Source organism: Orycteropus afer, unplaced genomic scaffold (assembly GCF_000298275.1).
Source record: "Orycteropus afer afer isolate SDZICR_OR568_19922 unplaced genomic scaffold, OryAfe1.0 scaffold00360, whole genome shotgun sequence".
In the NCBI taxonomy this organism is placed as follows: domain Eukaryota; kingdom Metazoa; phylum Chordata; class Mammalia; order Tubulidentata; family Orycteropodidae; genus Orycteropus; species Orycteropus afer.
Window position 1 is genome coordinate 3,325,898 of NW_006921947.1, and position 17,149 is coordinate 3,343,046.

General features: G+C 41.2%; 1 protein-coding gene across 1 annotated transcript in view; it reads right to left on the reverse strand.

Annotated features, from left to right (window-relative positions):
• Positions 1-17,149, reverse strand: part of ACE2 (angiotensin converting enzyme 2) — a 52,804-nt gene that overhangs the window by 13,771 nt on the left and 21,884 nt on the right. The window contains exons 7-14 of the mRNA XM_007952837.1: positions 15,085-15,182; positions 11,684-11,853; positions 9,076-9,302; positions 6,235-6,379; positions 4,206-4,304; positions 3,221-3,343; positions 2,647-2,819; positions 1,343-1,401 (exon numbers count right to left, since the gene is read on the reverse strand). Coding sequence (XP_007951028.1) covers positions 1,343-1,401; positions 2,647-2,819; positions 3,221-3,343; positions 4,206-4,304; positions 6,235-6,379; positions 9,076-9,302; positions 11,684-11,853; positions 15,085-15,182 — 1,094 coding nt within the window. The remainder of the gene's footprint in view (positions 1-1,342; positions 1,402-2,646; positions 2,820-3,220; positions 3,344-4,205; positions 4,305-6,234; positions 6,380-9,075; positions 9,303-11,683; positions 11,854-15,084; positions 15,183-17,149) is intronic.

The following is a 17,149-nucleotide window of genomic DNA, read 5'->3' on the forward strand; positions in this document are numbered from 1 at the left end:
CTCGGAAACCCAAGGAGGGGTCACTATGAGTTGGGTCTGACTCGACGGCAAACAACAACAACAACACTTGCCCAAGCAGGGCAGAGGCCAGGATGAGGGCTTGGCTGATGAGAGACTGTTCTGATCGCAGAACTGTGTCCTGAGTGCATCCTGAACCTGGATTGTAGCCTGCTACTTCCCTAATAAACCCCATAATTGAGTATTATCTGTGAGTTCTGTATGGCCATTGTAACGAATTATTGAACCCAGCAGAGAAGTAGTGAGTGCTTTGGGAGGGAAGGCTGCTGTCAGAATTAGTAAAAAGGCTGGAGGATGGTGGTATGTCTGGCCTCATAGGAATAAGCCTTGGGCTATTGCTGGTGACTCTGTTTCCCCCTCAAGAGATTGGTGGAGGTCAGAAGATGTCACCCTCATTCCTTTTTTGCACACACATGCTACACCTCTAGGTCTTTGATCTCACTCCACCTGAGACTACCTTCTCTCCTCTTTCCCCATCAAAGCATCCGCTTCCTCAGACTGGATAACCCGAGACAGGTGTTCAGGAGAAGGCAATGGCTGAGTAATGTCATTCACATGAATGTATATGTAATGTGATTTTCTGTAAAACATTTTGTAACTTCAAAATACAGCTCTAAGGCAATCGTCCTCAAATGTTACTGTAATTAGAATCACTTGGGGAGCTTCTGAACTGCTTAATGTCCAACTCTTGATGTAACACCCCAGACCAATTCAATCAGAACCTTTGAGGGTGAGAGCCAGGCATTCATATTTTTGAAACTTCCCATGTAGTGTTCCAAGTGAGAGTTTCTCAATTTTACTGTGTATGGGAATCACTTGGGGGAGGGAGTCCGGTGAAAATACTGATGAAGCAGGTTGATTAAGCTGATTAAGCGGTTAATTTAGCAGATTCAGCCGGGGCCTGGGAGTCTGCGTTTAACAAGCTCCCGGGTGATGCAGATGCTGCTGGCCCATGTCTTTGTAGCCAGGATATAAATGACTAAAACAAACAAAAACTGTCTACACTACTTCTAAAAACAAACAATCTCTCAAAATATATCTAAGTCCTCTTCCTCAAATACAAATAATGGTGATAAGAGGGAACTGGGAGGGTAGGTACTTGATGTTTAAGGACTGATATCGATGTTTGTTCACTGATCTTCGTAACACCTTCAAGGCAGCAAGTAGAAAGTAGGCCTAGCCTATCCGGTCAGGAATCCGGGGCTGGTGTTTTGAAGAGACCCATGTGGCCTCTATCCTTTCCATCCACCCTAGAATGGGTTTATTGTGTCCCGTGTAGAGGCAATGCATTGGGAAATAATGGACATGCTAGCAGGATACTCACCACTTTGTCTCCAACAGCGGATTTTAGGCTTATCCTCACTTTGATGCTTTGATCCCCACCTTGATGACTATCCTCAGTATCTGATTAACAAGAAATTGAAGACTGCCAGTTATGGATGACAGACTGACCACATCTGTTTATTTCCTTCCCCTCCCAAAATCCCACTTAAGTGCTAGTAAAGAAATTTTCGACAAGGTATAAATATACTTTGGAAGATGACAGGTGATGGAGGAGTAGTAACCGCTTTATCAGAGGACAGGAAGCCACGGCCAAGTGTGTACACAGAGAGGATACAGACCCCAAAAGAGTCAGAGAATCCTAGAGCGTCTTGGGACTCAGGGAGGGCAGAGGGTGGGAAGAAGGTGTCAAGCTGAAAACAGGGGGACTGCAGTAAGTTGTGGTTAAAACCAAATTGGGGAACACTTGATCCTCCTACCTCAGTGTATCCTTGCTTAGAAAGTCACATGGAGGCTGTGCTCCAGTGAAACAAGAGAGAATTAAGAAAGAAGACACAGAATCCAGTAAGCAATCGCTTCGATCCAGGAGAGCAGCAACGGAATAAAAACTGTGGTTCAGATGGAGACAGGAGGATATAACACTCTAAGAGGAAAGACTTGAAGAATAAAACAAGGCTGAAAATAATAGATATGTTGGAGTACCTGCAAAAAAAAAAATGCTATGTAGATAGCAAATTACATGCTCTGGTAGTGTAGTGTCTAAGGCACTTGACTGCTAGCCAGAAAGCTGGCAGTTGAAACCCACCAGCCACTCCTCTGAAGGAAGATTGGACAGTCTACTTCAGTAGTGATATCGCCTCGGAAACCCAAGGAGGGGTGGCTATAAATCAGAGAAAATTAGGTATGCCAAAAAATAGAAAAAGAAGCAAGTACAAACTCCAGGACAAACAAAAAGCCACATAAGAAAGAATATACAGTGATATGTTACTTGGCTCTGCAGGCGTAATACTGCTTTGCTAAAAATTGTGATAAAGCTTCATTGAGAGGGTAAGAAAGTTGGAGGCTGCTATACCATTATGTTTTAAAGATGAGGCTAATAAAGTAGACTTGGAAGAGTGGGTGTGTAAAGTGGCTTTCATTGTGTCTAATACATAGTAGGTGTTTGACAGACACTGTGCTCTCACCCCCCATAAAATGGTAGTTGCCACGCAGAGTCAGAAGCAGGGTCTATGTAGAGCAAAGATATGTGACTGATCTCAATCACAACCGCATGAAACTGGGGCCAGAGTAGATTAAGGAGAAGCAGAGAGGGAGCAACATAAAATGTATCAACTGAGTTGTACCCACTTTGAGTCTGGCTGGTGTTCCATCCCACAGGAGAATTCCTGTTCTGCTCTTTCAGCCAGATAAACAAGGGTTCAAAGTAGTTGAGCAGTGGTCTTACATCCATGTTCTTAGTTCCTACAACACTTTCCAGTGCTGTAGTCCAGGGTTGTGACTTTCCAAGTCTCAGCATATTACTATATAAAAAAAAAAGGGGTTCAGGACCATTTGAGGGATTCCAGATCTATGTCTATTTACATCTATGATTTATGGTTCCTTCTCTTTGACTTGGCTCAGTTTGCTCCTAGCAGATAAGGAAATGAAGTTGTTAACAGATATAGTCATCCCTCACTCTCTCTGCTTTTTCAGTTACTACAAAGGGAGCTCTGGAATTTGGATGTGGATAGAGGATGGCTGGTCCAACCATTGTATCATCTTGGCTTCTACTTGACACAAATTAAACATTTAATATATGGAAAATGACATTTTGAAGCCAAACATTTCTTTTCAGAAAATATAAAATCAAATTCAAGCCCAGGCATGGGAATGAATACTAGTGAATACTAAGAGAGGTTCAACATTTTGAGGCGTTTCTTACAGCAACTTATTCCCTGCTTCGGTGGAATTTGAGATGTCACATTTGTACAGGGGACCTTCATGTTTAGCCACTTGACAAAGGGCTTCTTGAAACTGGAATTGATAAATGGTCCTTGTGTAATATCTGTACAAGAGACAAACAAAAAAGCAGTCCGTGTTTAGTTACCATGGTAGAATCATCGATTGGGGCAAAAAATTAAATTCTGCAGCCCAAGTAACCAAAGCAACACTAGGCAAATCTCTCTCTCCAGAAAGACCCAAACATGAACCCTATGAACTCATCATAACTTACCTGTATTTTATATATCAGATGACAAACAATTCAATATTACTTTCTTGAATGTTAGCTTATATTTGCAATGTGTGCTACAGATTTATAGCCCTCTCATATGAATAATATCAATTGATCCTTATAGCAGGGCAATGATATTATTTCCATTTTACAGATAAAGACTCTGAGGCTCAGGAAACTCAAGATTGGGGTATCAATAGGTAAGGAACATAGGTTTTTGGACTCCAAGGTAAAAATATTCTTTTGATTACAATACTCTCTGAACTCTGCCAGTAATGAGAAAACAAACAAAAATCTTTTTATTTCTCCCAATGATACTATTAATTCCTCAGTGGTGGCAAAGTGATCTCACACAAGTTTTATTTAATTCAATAAATCACATTGGGTTAAATTGAATTGAAAACGATCATCTATTTTGAGCTGCTGGAGATAAAAAGAGAAAGTATTTTCCTCACTTCATCATTTAATTGATCTCTATTTCTTTGCCACTGTCGTTGTTGTTATGTGCCGTCAGTACCAAAAAAATTGAGGTCAAGTCGAACCTGACTCATAGCGACCCCTCCTTGGGTTTCCCAAGGCAGTATCACTATGGAAGCAGATTGCCCAACTGCCTCGGGAAACCCAAGGAGGGGTCACTAGTACAGGGGTCCACAAACTCTAGAAGTTAAATGATGAGAAGAAAACTGTCATTTACCGGATGAATGAGTAGTCATTGGCGACATGAAACAGAGTTGCAGCATCACAGTACGATTCATTGTGAGGCACAGGTTCCATGACTCCAACTATCTCTCGCCTTAGGGAGAAAAGAAGACACGGCAGCGTGGGTCACCCACCCATCGTGAGAAGAGAGAGTTGGGCACACAATCCCTGTCATTTCATCAGTCAGTTGTAGGTACATTGGAACTGGTTGTCAGGTGAAATAGAAACAGTATAAGAAGGATTGACCCAGGGGCTGCCACATAGCAATGATTGTAAGGATGGTGTAAGACGGGCAGCCCTTCATTCTGTTGTACATAGGGTCATTGCCCTTCATTCTGTTGTACATAGGGTCACTATGAGTCAGAACTGACTGGAAGACCCCGAACTACAACAACAAAGTCCGTTACATGGTTCTCTTGTTTTTTAAAAAGGAGCTCTGGTAGCACAGTGCCTAAGGGATCTGACTGCTAACCAGAAGGTTGGTGGTTCAAACCCACCAGCCACTCCACAGAAGAAAAGCTAAGCAATTGACTTCTGTAAAGATTGACTGCCTCGGAAACCCAATGGGGGTTGCTATGAGTTGGAATCAACTCCATGGCAGTGTTTTTTTTTTTGTTGTTGTTGTTTGTTTATTTTAAAAAATCCAGCCAGACTATGCCATTGGAAAATAACTATGTGTTTGAAACATAGAGTAAGGCCTCTAAATAAAATAAAATTTATCAAGTGCTATCACATGGCCAAAAAAACATACCATGAAGGCCCTGATAATTACTCCCCAGGACTGCTATTTTGTTTTCAATTGTGGTGAGAATACAGATGAGAAATCATTTGCTGTTTCAACATTTTCTACATGTATAATTCAGCAACGTAAATTATGCTCACCATAGTGTGATACCACATTTCACACGTTCCTGGCAGACAGCATTTTTGTTTTAAAGAATGTACAAAAAAATAAATTACAAAAATGAGTAACTTGACCATTTACTAAGTATTATCATAGCGGGAGACCCCACACCTAAGAAAATGGCTGTGAAGTAGTGTTACCTGACCCTGCTTGGGGAAGGTAGGGCAGAGCCAAGGAAATTTTGTCTGAGGAGATGGCACCCAAACAAAGACTTAAAAAATAAAAAGAAGAGGCAGCTTAATATGTGTGCGAGTGCACGTGCACGCACATGTGTGCACCTGTGGGTGTGGTTTGATGGCATTGCCCTAACCTGAATGTCCATATCTTTTCCACACGCTTAACCCCATGTCACCAGCCTTTAAGATTTAGACCTTGAAATCCCAGTTATTCCGACCACAAGGCATTCTCTGAGAACACCAATCCTAATTGTTTTAGATTGGGTTCTCTCAGAAATCCTGAGACATTGAGGGTAATCCTAGGAAACACTGGCAAAGGAGTGAGGAAATGAGGCAATGAGGCAGAGAAAAGAAAGAAGAACCCCCAGCCCCGCCCCTCAAAAAAAGATGTGTTATCAGGTAAGTTGCCACTGTGTGTAACTGGAGCTTAATCCCATGGAGGGACTCTAGGAGTCAGTGTAGAGCCTTGCCTCAGAGATATCCCACCTGAGGGCAAGGGAGCTGAGGTATTTATCCAGCTCCATCAGTGACTGGCTGAGGACTGATGGGAGCTGTGTTAGTTCCTCAGCCCTTCCTGCCATGGAAGGGGTTTGGTAGCCAGAGGAAGCCCTCAGGCAATGGAATCCCACCACCCACTGCCATCGAGTCAATATCAACTCATAGCAACCCCCACTGGGTTTCCAAGGCTGTAAATCTTTATGGAAGTAGATTGCTTCATCTTCCTCCCAGGGAGCAGCTGGTGAGTTTGAACCACCAACCTTCTGGTTAGCAGCCAATGCCTTACCCACTATGCCACCAGAGCTCCTTAGGCAATGGAATATAGATTCCGATAGTCTGTGTGTATGTGTATATATGTGTGTCCCCACAGGAGAGTCAAATGCTTTTATCCTTTTCTAAATAAATGGCAAAATCATGAGAAAATATTTTACCAACTGCATACTTACTTCATCTCCCACCACTTTTTCGTCCACTGCTCTTTGGGAATTTCACCCTTAAAGACCATCCACCTCCACTTCTCTAACATGTATGTAAAGGGCAGAGTTCCAACAATAGTGAGTGCTTGTTTGAGTAGAAAGTTCAGTTCTGTTTCTGAAAATAAAATGGCAAAGGATAAATATTAACATGAGGATGATAGTGAATATTTTGTGTCAAAGAGAATTTTCCTCTTAAGGTATTATTCCTCAAGGTATGCTCACTATAAGGATGATTATATGAGAAATACTGGCAGTGGATTATATATATATATATAATTTTCTTAATTAAGGAATTTGAAATAGAGAAAAGCTATGGGATAGAATGGGTAACTAAAATACACAGCAACCCCCAATTCTCATTTTTTCTTTAATGTCAATCACCTACCTTAAACACTTCTCATCAGAGCTAACTAGGGCTAGTTCATCAACTTCCCTAGTCATACTGTTTATTATTGTAAGGTCTGTGAAGGCGGTGACCATGAATGTCTCATTCAAGGCTGTCTACCTGCCCTAGTGTCTGTTACATGATGCCCTCTGTGGGTTTTTATTAAATAAACAAATATTAGGCAGATGTGGTCAAAAGCCAGTAGACTGAGACAGGGAGGTGTTCCTAGAAAACACCATCCATTGAATAATGAAGACTAGAATGTACTTTAAATACACTGATTTCTTTCTTACCAAGAAAACAGACCATATTATTCCATTCATCTTTTATTGGTGAAGAAAATAGGCAGTGGAGATCCTCTCCAGCTTACAAGGGAGACCCACTGAAACGTAACCATGGGGACGCTATCTACTTGGTGTTCCACTCTATCTCTAGTGTCTAGAAAAATGCCTTGTATGCACATGGTATGTGTTCAATAAATAAGTTTGACATAAAGAAGAAAGATGGAGAGGGAGGGAGGGAAAGAAGGAAAGGATTTTTTTCTTTTTTTAAAACATCATTCACAGATCAAGGAAGAAACAAGAGTTTTTCAAACCAGCAATTTAACCATGTCTAGTGTCATCTTGGGAGCTCTGGTAGCATAGTGGCTAAGGCACTTGACTGCTAACCAGAAGGCTGGCAATTCAAATCCACCAGCCACTCCTCGGAAGGAAGATGGTGCAATCTTCTTCCGTAGTGATACTGCCTCAGAAACCCAAGGAGGGGTCGCTATGCGTCGGGTCCAACTCGAAGGCATGTAACAACAACAACAACAACAGTGTCATCTTAAGAGCTATAGGGATTCAACCATCTATGCCTGCTTGCGGGGAATATTGAAGAATGATAAAATAAATAACTATCTGCCAATTGACTTGAATGAGTGGAATTTTAAAATTAGGAAGTAGATATGATTACTGTTAACTACCTTATTAGTAGTAGTAGTAGTAGTATTATGCTGCTCCCTTCATGGAAGATGCCACCGATGGTCTTTAATCTACTGACATGATGATGGCTTTATCCTGATCTACTCCCAGGCTCTCTTGAGAGCACAGAGAACCTAGAACCAGCAATCAAGGCAAAGTGAATAGCCTACCTAAAGATGGAGCTCATGACCTTGACTTTGTTAACCAAAGGCTCCAGCCAGTAGAGCTGATGTTTGTAGCCCGAATAGCTAACATGGGGCAGAGAAATGCACAGAAAAGGAGAAGGCATTTGGCTCTAATTATTCCCCTGACAAGAAGGAATAAAAAGCCATGGCATCCTCATGGAAGAAGCTGGATCTCATGAGCATCTGTCATGCTCCATCAAGTTCAAGTTGTCCAAAGAGAAATGGACTCTCTCAGGCAAGATGGGTTGTCAGGAGATGCTGAAGAAGAGCCTGGATCTAAGGGGCTGTTACAGCAGGAAATTTCTGCTTCATCTTGATGAACAAACCATTGTTGTTGTTGTTATGTGCCATCGAGTCAGACTCGACTCATAGCGACCCCTCCTTGGGTTTCCGAGGCAGTATCACTACGGAAATAGATTGTCCCATCTTCCTTCCGAAGAGTGGCTGGTGGGTTTGAACCGCCAGCCTTCTGAACAAACCATTAGGTCCCTTCCAATCTTGATAGTCTACCACCTGTTTTTCAAGAACCCCCACAAGCCAAGTCATACTGTGCTTTGCACAACTTTATGGAAAAAGCTTTAGGCTTAGGCTCTAGTTCTGCTCCTGCCATTACATTGTTTAGTGACTTTGGGCCAGTAACTCTCTCTTGGCTTCAGTTTATGGATTTTAGAATCTGTGCCAGTGCTAATGTTTTGGGAAGTTTTTTTTTTTTTTTTTAACCTAAAACCAGAGAGATCTAACTAGAACCCTGACACTAATGTGATAGGTGTCCTCAAACAAGACACTTTAGTTCCTTGAGGCTGTTTCAGAATTTTTTTTTTTTTCAAATGTGTTATATGTTTCTCTGGTCCCAAGCCCATTGATTCAGCTACCACTCTTATTTCCTATATGAAGCCAAAATTTGCCATATTCTGATAAATATTTTTAATTTTTTTTTAACCAGCAGCAATTCCCCACCCATTGCCATCAAGTTGATTCAACTCATAGCAACCCCAAAGGACAGAGTAGAACTGCCCCCATAGGGTTTCCAAGGCTAGAATCTTTACAGAAGCAGTCTGCCACCTCTTTTTTCTGTGGAGCAGATGGTGGGTTCAAACCCCCGACCTCTTGTTAGCAGCCAAGTGCTTAACCACTGCACCACCACGCCTTCTAGCAATGCCCAGATACCCATAAATACCTTCTCGCTTATGTGACAAATATTTCCTATGTATGATAATACAACTTTTGCTCATATCAGACTAAAGAACCCCCAGCACAAGCCATGAAAGAGTGTTCATACCAAGGTCCTCTTGAAAATCAAGTGGCAGGAGTCCGATGGCTTTCAAATGCTCAGGTGTGGCAGCAGAGAGTGACATGATTTCTCCAACAGCTTCATGGAACCCCTCATTAGCTCCATTTCTTTGCAGGTAGGGTTGTATGGCATAGGCCATGTCATACTGGATGTGTCCCATCTCATGATGGGCTGTCAGGAAGTCATCCATTGTCACTTTTGTGCACATCTTGATCCTGCACATATATGGGCAAGATTAAAATCAACCTCATCACATTGTATTCAGTCACCACAGAATGTGATGGGGTTTGGGGAGCATGGATCAACTTTCCAATATGTAGTCACCTATGAATCTTGCATACCTACCTATTATGTGCTAGAAACTGTACAAGGTGCTCAGTATAAAGTGATAGGCAGGGCAGAATCCTGTTTTCCTGCTCACAAGCTGGAGTCCCCGGATGATGCAAACAGTTAACACACTTGGCTGCTAACCAAATAAAAACTGGAAGTTCAAGGTAACTCAGAGGCATCTCAGAAGATAAGCCTGGAAATCTGCTTCAGAAAAATCAGCCACTGTTGTAAATGGGGTCACCTTGAGTCAGAATCAACTCAAGGGCAACTGGAAAAACCTAGTACACCCATTGGTAAACTATGGCCTATGGGCCAGCTGCCTGTTTTTGTAAGTAAAGTTTTATTGGAACACAGGCAAGTTCATTTGTTTATGTATTGTCTAAGGAGCCCAGCTGGGACAAGCAATTTTTGATCAGCTACTAACTTAAACGTTGGTGGTTTGAACTTACCCAGCAGTGCCATGGGAGAAAAGCCTGGCATCTGCTTCTGTGAAGATTACAGGCAAAAAAACCCCAGGGAGCAGTTGTACTCCATCACATAGGCTCTGCATGGGTCAGGGACCAGCTACACGGCAACTGCCAATAACAGCAAGGCTACTGCTTGCATGCTGCAAGAGCAGAGTCATGTAGTTCCAGCAGAAATCCACAAGGCCTAACCTATCTACCCCTTCACAGAAAAGCATTGCCAACTGTTACCGTACTTGATGCTGTCGGGCCAACCCAGGCCTCAATTACCAAGCAGATGCACCATCACCCAGCTGCCTGAGTCATAGGTGCTAAGAGCCAACAGCTATTCCCTTATTCACTGCCCTTGGCCAGATGCAAGGTGCCTCAACCAGGAGATTATGTTCCCCTACCTTCTGGGACAATTCACAGCCAGTGTCTCACTAATATGTGGACCCAAAGGCTAGTCCCCTTGCTACAAGGTAGGACTCCTCCTGCTCCAGAGTTCTCCATGGGATCAGGCAGAGGCAAGTCTCCAGCTGAGACCAGCCTTGCTCCACATCTTCCCCTGGCTCACCCAGCTCCCTTCACTCCCCTTTTCTTGAGAGCACTCCTTCAAGGAAGCATTTGTAGAAGAATCTCCATCCCAGGCTAGGGAACGTAACCTAAGACACTCACAAACCTGCAACCTGGAATTCCTACTCCTTTTTATAGATACCAAACTCAAACCAAAACCAGTGCCATTTAGTCGATTCTGACTCATAGCAGCCCGATAGGACTGAGCAGAAATGCCCCACAGGGTTCCCGAGGCTATCACTCTTTTATTTATTTATTTATTTTAAAAAATTTTTTTGCAGTGTTCCCTCTCCTGAGGCTGTCAATCTTTATGGAAGTAGATCGCCTCATCTTTCTTCCATGCAGCAGCTGGTGAGTTCGAACCACTGACCTTTTGGTTGGCAGCAAAATGTCTTAACCGCTTTAGCACCAGAGCTCCTCTTTAAAAATAAGGAACATGAAATCCAAGCCAGATGTTGCATAATACTAAATACTAGCCAGATGTTGCATAATCATTAAGTGACATACTTGGGATTCCAACACCTATGCTCATTCCTCCAAGTCACACAGAGCCTGTTCCCCCTGCCCTTCATTCTAGCCTACCTGGCTGACTCCAGTACCCACTCCTGGTCTGGCCTCTCTGCATTGGATCCTGTTGTTCTCCCAACCCCACGTCCTTCTTCCATCTCCAACTGCTCAAACCTTCTCGTCTTTCAAATCAGTTCAAATGTCACCCGTAAAGCCCTATCTGATCCTACCCTCTATTAGAAGTGTGGTCATTTCTTCTCTTCCAATTCTCCATAACATGATAACTGTGCCCTTCTTCTGACATATACCACTTTCTCTCTTTTATTCTGGCTTCTTTATTCCCCTATTCTGTCTCATTCACCTGTCCTGTCTCACTCATGGGGAGGGGGGGATATTGAGAGGAGGATCAATGCCTGATTCACACAATTATCTTCCATAATTCTTAGCACCAAACCTTTCTGAACACAAGCACAAACATCCGCAGGGCCTTGCAACTCTAACAGATGTATATTACTTCCAAATGAGGAAGATTATCTGAAAGTTCAAGATAGGGGTAGCTAATAATCCTTTATTCCTGGAAAAACCAAGATGTGGCCTCACAGCCTCTCAGCTTTCACTCAAGAAAAGTTAGCTCCTCTCTTCTATGCTAAGAAAAGCAGAGAAGGAATCCAAGTTCAACTTCACCTCAACCACCATTGTCCCACATCTTAATATCGGCATGTAAGTAAGGACTGCATTACCTGAAGTCACCCTTCCCCAGATCCCAAGCTGTGGGGTGGCAGACCACTTTCCGGCCATCAGTTGGCTCAGTTAGCATGGACTTTTCCCAGAATCCTTGAGTCATGGGAGGGAGACCAACAGACACAAAGAACTTCTCAGCCTCCTTGAATATCCTCGTTGCATTCCAGCCCTGGAAAAAGGAACAGTATTTAGTCCCAGCATTAAAACAACAGCATTCTTTCTGTTGTACATTCTTTCTGATGTGTACATTCACATAAACTTCCTAGAAAACAATTTGGTGACATGTATGGACAGCTTTCAAAATGCCTGTGCTCTTTGTCTCAGTAATCTTTTCTCTAGGGATCTAACCTAAGAAATCATTAGAAATTAAGTCAAAGAATTCTATTTTAAATAGCTATTTTTTATAGAGAACAAGATGGAAACAGCCATCAGAATGGTTCAATAAATAATGATATCTTTATAGAGGGGAAGGAGTCCTGGTGGTGCACTGGTTAAGCACTCAGCTGTTAACCAAAAGGTCAGCAGTTCAAACCCACCAGCCCACTCCATAGGAGAAATATGTTGTGGTCTACGTCTGTAAGATTACAGCCTTGGAAACCCTGTGGGGCAGTTCTACTCTGTCCTATCCTGCAGGGTCACAATGACTCAGAATTGACTTGATGGCAATAGGTTTGGTTTGGTTTACTTTATAGAGAACTTTTACCATTTTATTTGTAAAGAATTGTTATTGGTGTTATTGTTATTACAATTTGATAATATGTGAAGAAGTAGAATTTATAAACTATGTAGTATAATCTTAATGAGAAAATACATGGAAAATATTAACAGCGGACTGAATGAGATTATATACTTTTTTGTGTCTTTATAGTTCATATTCCAAGTATAAATGTAAACAACAATGACCTATTTACTATGATAATTAAAACATAAACATTAGTTTAAAAAAGAAAATTAAAGACTACTTAAGTCAACTCTCATTGCTTGAGCCCTTTCTCAGGCCAGGCCCTGGTAAGATACAAGCAATGAGGTGGACACAGATGCACAGGTGTTTGGAATCAAAAGGTAACCCAGCAGCCTCAGGACAGTTGGGCCTTAGCTTCATAGTATGTGTGGGAGTCTAAACTTTTAGAATGTTCTAGAATTGGAGAAAGGCAGCAGGAGACATCTGTCACCCAGCAAAGTCTGCTGGAAGCCAGTGTCCTAGGAGCTGACTAGCCTGCTTTGGAGATAAGATGTACATTGGGCAAGTGAAGTTTGTGTCATCGGCAGACACCTTATGAATCACTTTTGCAGACACAAAACTTCCTCTGATCTCTAAGACCAATCAAGTCTTGTTTTTCTTCTATGACAGCCCTCAGGATTAGAAACAGGACATGAAACTATAGTTTTTTTTTTTTTTTTAATTGGCCTTTAAAGGCTTAATGTCAGGCAATATTGATATTGATGAATATAGCACTCTCAAGTAAGATGAATGCATACTAAAACAGTGCAGACTAGTAAGCACAGTTAATGTCTGTTGAATGTGCTTTGATCAAAGATTCTACAGCAGAATCTTGATCAAAAGGGGGAAAAATGCAGAATAAAGTTTCAAGTTTTCATGGAATCCAGCCTTTCTGGAGTGATTGAGCCCAGATGAATCCCGGAAACTATTGCCCTGAGATAATTTCTAACGCTTAAACCAAAAATATCCCAAAGTCCTCTTAAAACCAAACCATCATTTACTTGAATTAGTAAATAATGTCTGCCTAGAGCGCTGTGCTTTTTCAGAGAACTAGCTATATACGGGATCAAATTGATAACAGAGACTTAAAAGGTGACATAGGAAGCTTGGAGCCTTTGAGTTTATCTTAACGATGGAAGAATAATTTGGAAAAGGAGGGTGAGAATGGTTGCATATCTTGAAGAATGTAACCAAGGGCATTGACTTGTACATGGAGAAATCATGGAATTGATGTATGTTTTGCTGTGCATATATCACAACAAAAAATAAAATAAAATATTTTTTAAAATTATAAAATAAGAAAATAGCAAAATACCAAGGAATCGAGAAATTGAAAAATACTTTAGTGAACTACCAATACCAAAAGTAAATTGCTATCAACAATGCTTAAAAGATCTATTGAATGAATGAATGAACAGAAAACTAGACTGGAAATATTAGTGAGTTCTCAGTTCAAACCTTAGTTGTCCCTGACTTTGTGACTTTGGGCAAATCATTTTAACTGAGCCTTGGTTTCTTCATCTACAACATGGAGCTATCACAATGCCTGTCTCATAGATTTGTTGTAAGAGAACATTAAACAAACCAAACTAGAGTCAACTGTGAGTCATAGCGACCCCCATTGGGTTTCCAAAGTGGTAAATTGTTACAGAAGTAGATTGCCCCATCTTCCTTCTGCAGAGTGGCTGGTGGGTTTGAACCACCAACCTTAAGCTCTGAGCCACCAGAGCTCCTAATGGGTATGAAAACACTTTAGAAAGCTAGGGAACTTCATAAAAGTAGGTATCTATGCTGCTCAACTGTGAGATGGGGCTAAGACAGCCCCATGACTACTTCACCCCTTGTTGGGGAAAATTGGCCCCAATCTGTGAAATAAGAGTTGGGAGGCCTGTGCAACTTCATGTTGTTTTTCCTATAGTGGACATTTCCCAAGAGTATGGTATGTATTTAAAGATGTTTATTGCAATGTTACAGATTTTAAACCGTTAACAAGCAAAGGTCTAGCAATGCAGAAAACAGTTAAGTAAATTATGGTCCAACCACCTGAAGACACTGTATGTAGCTAATAAAAGGATGCTTAGGAAGGAAGTCTACCCAGAAAGGTAGAATTTTAGTCCAATAAAGAAAAAATACATAATTATAACTGTAGTATAATTCCATCAGTGGAAGGGGACACAGAGAAGGTGAATAATAACACCAAGATGATAAAATAAAGGTAATTTTAAAATTATTTTAAAGACTTTTATAATATTTTCAGTAATGATGATTTTTAAAACTGTGCAAAAAACTTCTAATACTATCCTTGTTTTGTCACTGTTCACAGAGATTAGTGACAAATTACCTCACAATGACTGACTTTGTGATGCCAGCGAGTAGCTAACTCTACATCTTTCTGCTTGCTGGGAACTTTGTTGTTGTTACAGGAACTTTAGGGCATCTCCATTTGAATACTTTCAAAAAGATCGATCCCATCCATACCTGTTATCAAGGTACATGAGGTCACTTACATTAGAAACTACATTTTCAGGAAAAGACAGCTACATGGGAGAAATAAATTTTAAGGCCTAGAAATGTTTTTATTTATATGGTTTCATATACGAAAGATAAAAACAGGAAACTGACATAAAAAGAAACAAAGGTGAAAATTTAGATTTTGTTTGCAAGGCCTCTTCTTCCTACCTGTTGCACCATTTCCTTTGTAACATCAATGTTTGGTTTATGTCCAAAGGGGACTGTCAAAGAGTATAGATTTGTCCAAAATCTACCCCACATATCACCTAGTTAAAAAAAAAAAATTAAGTTAACAAAGATTTCCATACTGCATGAGACTGGATTGGAAAACAGGCCACATGGTATTCTTGAGTTAATCCACGCTCTGTCCTTCCCTTTCACTACCTCTTTTTCCCTTCTCTTATTTTACATTTTCAACACTTCTTTCTTCTTCTCTCTCCTGTAAAGGTTTAAGTGGCAGGAGGCTTGTTAATAAACTGTTCAGTTTGTCTCATGCCAAATTATGATTCAAAGGCCTAATTTATTGAACGTATGGGACTTCAAAGCTCCTATGGATTAGAAAGGGATTGTATATAACCCACCATCCACAAAATACTACGAATTAAACTACAAACAATGCCTAGTATTAAATTCAAGAGACTGCAGAGGCTCATCATTCAGGAACTTCTACTAACTAGTAAGTAACTAGTCTCACTTTTGCTACAGGTATCCCAGAGTGGCACAAACAATTAAACTCTTGACTACTAGCCCAAATTTGGGTGGTTCAAACCCACCCAGATGCACCTCAGAAGATAGTCCTGGCCATCTGCTTTTGAAAGGTTACAGCCTTGAAACCCCTGTGGAGCAGTGTTACTCTGCACACCTGGGGTACCATGAGTTGGAATTGACTCCATGGCAACTAAGACAGTAATACACTTAACTGGGCGATTTGAAAAACTCGTGTTTTAAAAGAAAAAATTTAGTAAAGATATATGTGATGTCCAATGTTTCAATTTTAAAGAAAAATCTATCCATCATAGTGTATGTGACCTTTTGCTGAACCACATTCTATAAGTAAAAGACCAAAATGTGAGCCAATAAACAATATGACGTGCTCCTAAAATCAAATGTGACCTTAGGCTGAATCGACAGACTTAAATCATCTAGAACAAAAGCAGTCATGGAACCGTTTTCCTCAAGCTTGGTCAAACCTCCTCCAGAGTAACTGCTCAGGCTGGACATGCCATTAGAGAAAGGGCATTGAGAAAGCACAGCTCATCCAAAGGAGAACAACTGGGGAAAATGGGATTTGGAGGAATGGTCGAAAATCTGTGCAGGATATTTAACTTGAGGAAAGAAAAGAGTGTATGCATGGTGATAACAATGATAGTCACTGAAATGTATTGAGCACAGAGTCCTGTGCCAAATGCTACCAAGTTTTATATGATTGCTGTCTCCAAATATTTGGAAGGCCATCTTGTAGAAGAATCGACATATTCTGGGTAACCTCATAGCATAGAACTATGTTGTTGTTGTTATGTGCTGTCGAGTCAGACCTGACTCATAGTGACCCCTCCTTGGGTTTCCGAGGTGGTGTCACTACGGAAGTAGATCACCCAACCTTCCTTCCAAGGAGTGGCTGGTGGGTTTGAACTGCCAGCCTTCTGGTTAGCAGTCAAGTGCCTCAGGCACTGTGCTACCAGACCTCCTACATAGGATTAGAGTAATGAATGGAGGGCTTTAAGAGAGTTGTTGATTCGGTTTCACATAAGGTAGAAATATATAATTAGTGCCATCTAACAATTGATTAAGGAAATCTGGTGGTGCAGTAGTTAAAGCATTTGGCTGCTAACCAAATGATTGGTGGTTCAAACCCACCAGCAGCTCTACAGAAGACAGATGAGGCAAGCTGCTTCCATAAAGATTTACAGTCCTGGAAATCTTATGGGGGTCTCTATGAATCTGAATGGACTCAGTGGCAGTGACAACAATTGATTAGAAGAACGGAAGAGCCCCATCACACCAGACATGGTTAAGCAGAAGCTAAATTATGGAATATAACCTGTAGAGAGGTAGAGAGGATTTCTAATCACTTTAGAGTAAAAAGACTCTATAAGTCCTTCATCTGTAGTCTTTTCTGTTCACAGACATGACATTTAGCTATGGAGGAGAATGAGCTACAAGCAACTTAGCTTGGCAGCAATAAGAATGTTATTGTATGCAGGCCCTGGACTTTCTGAACATTGATATATTA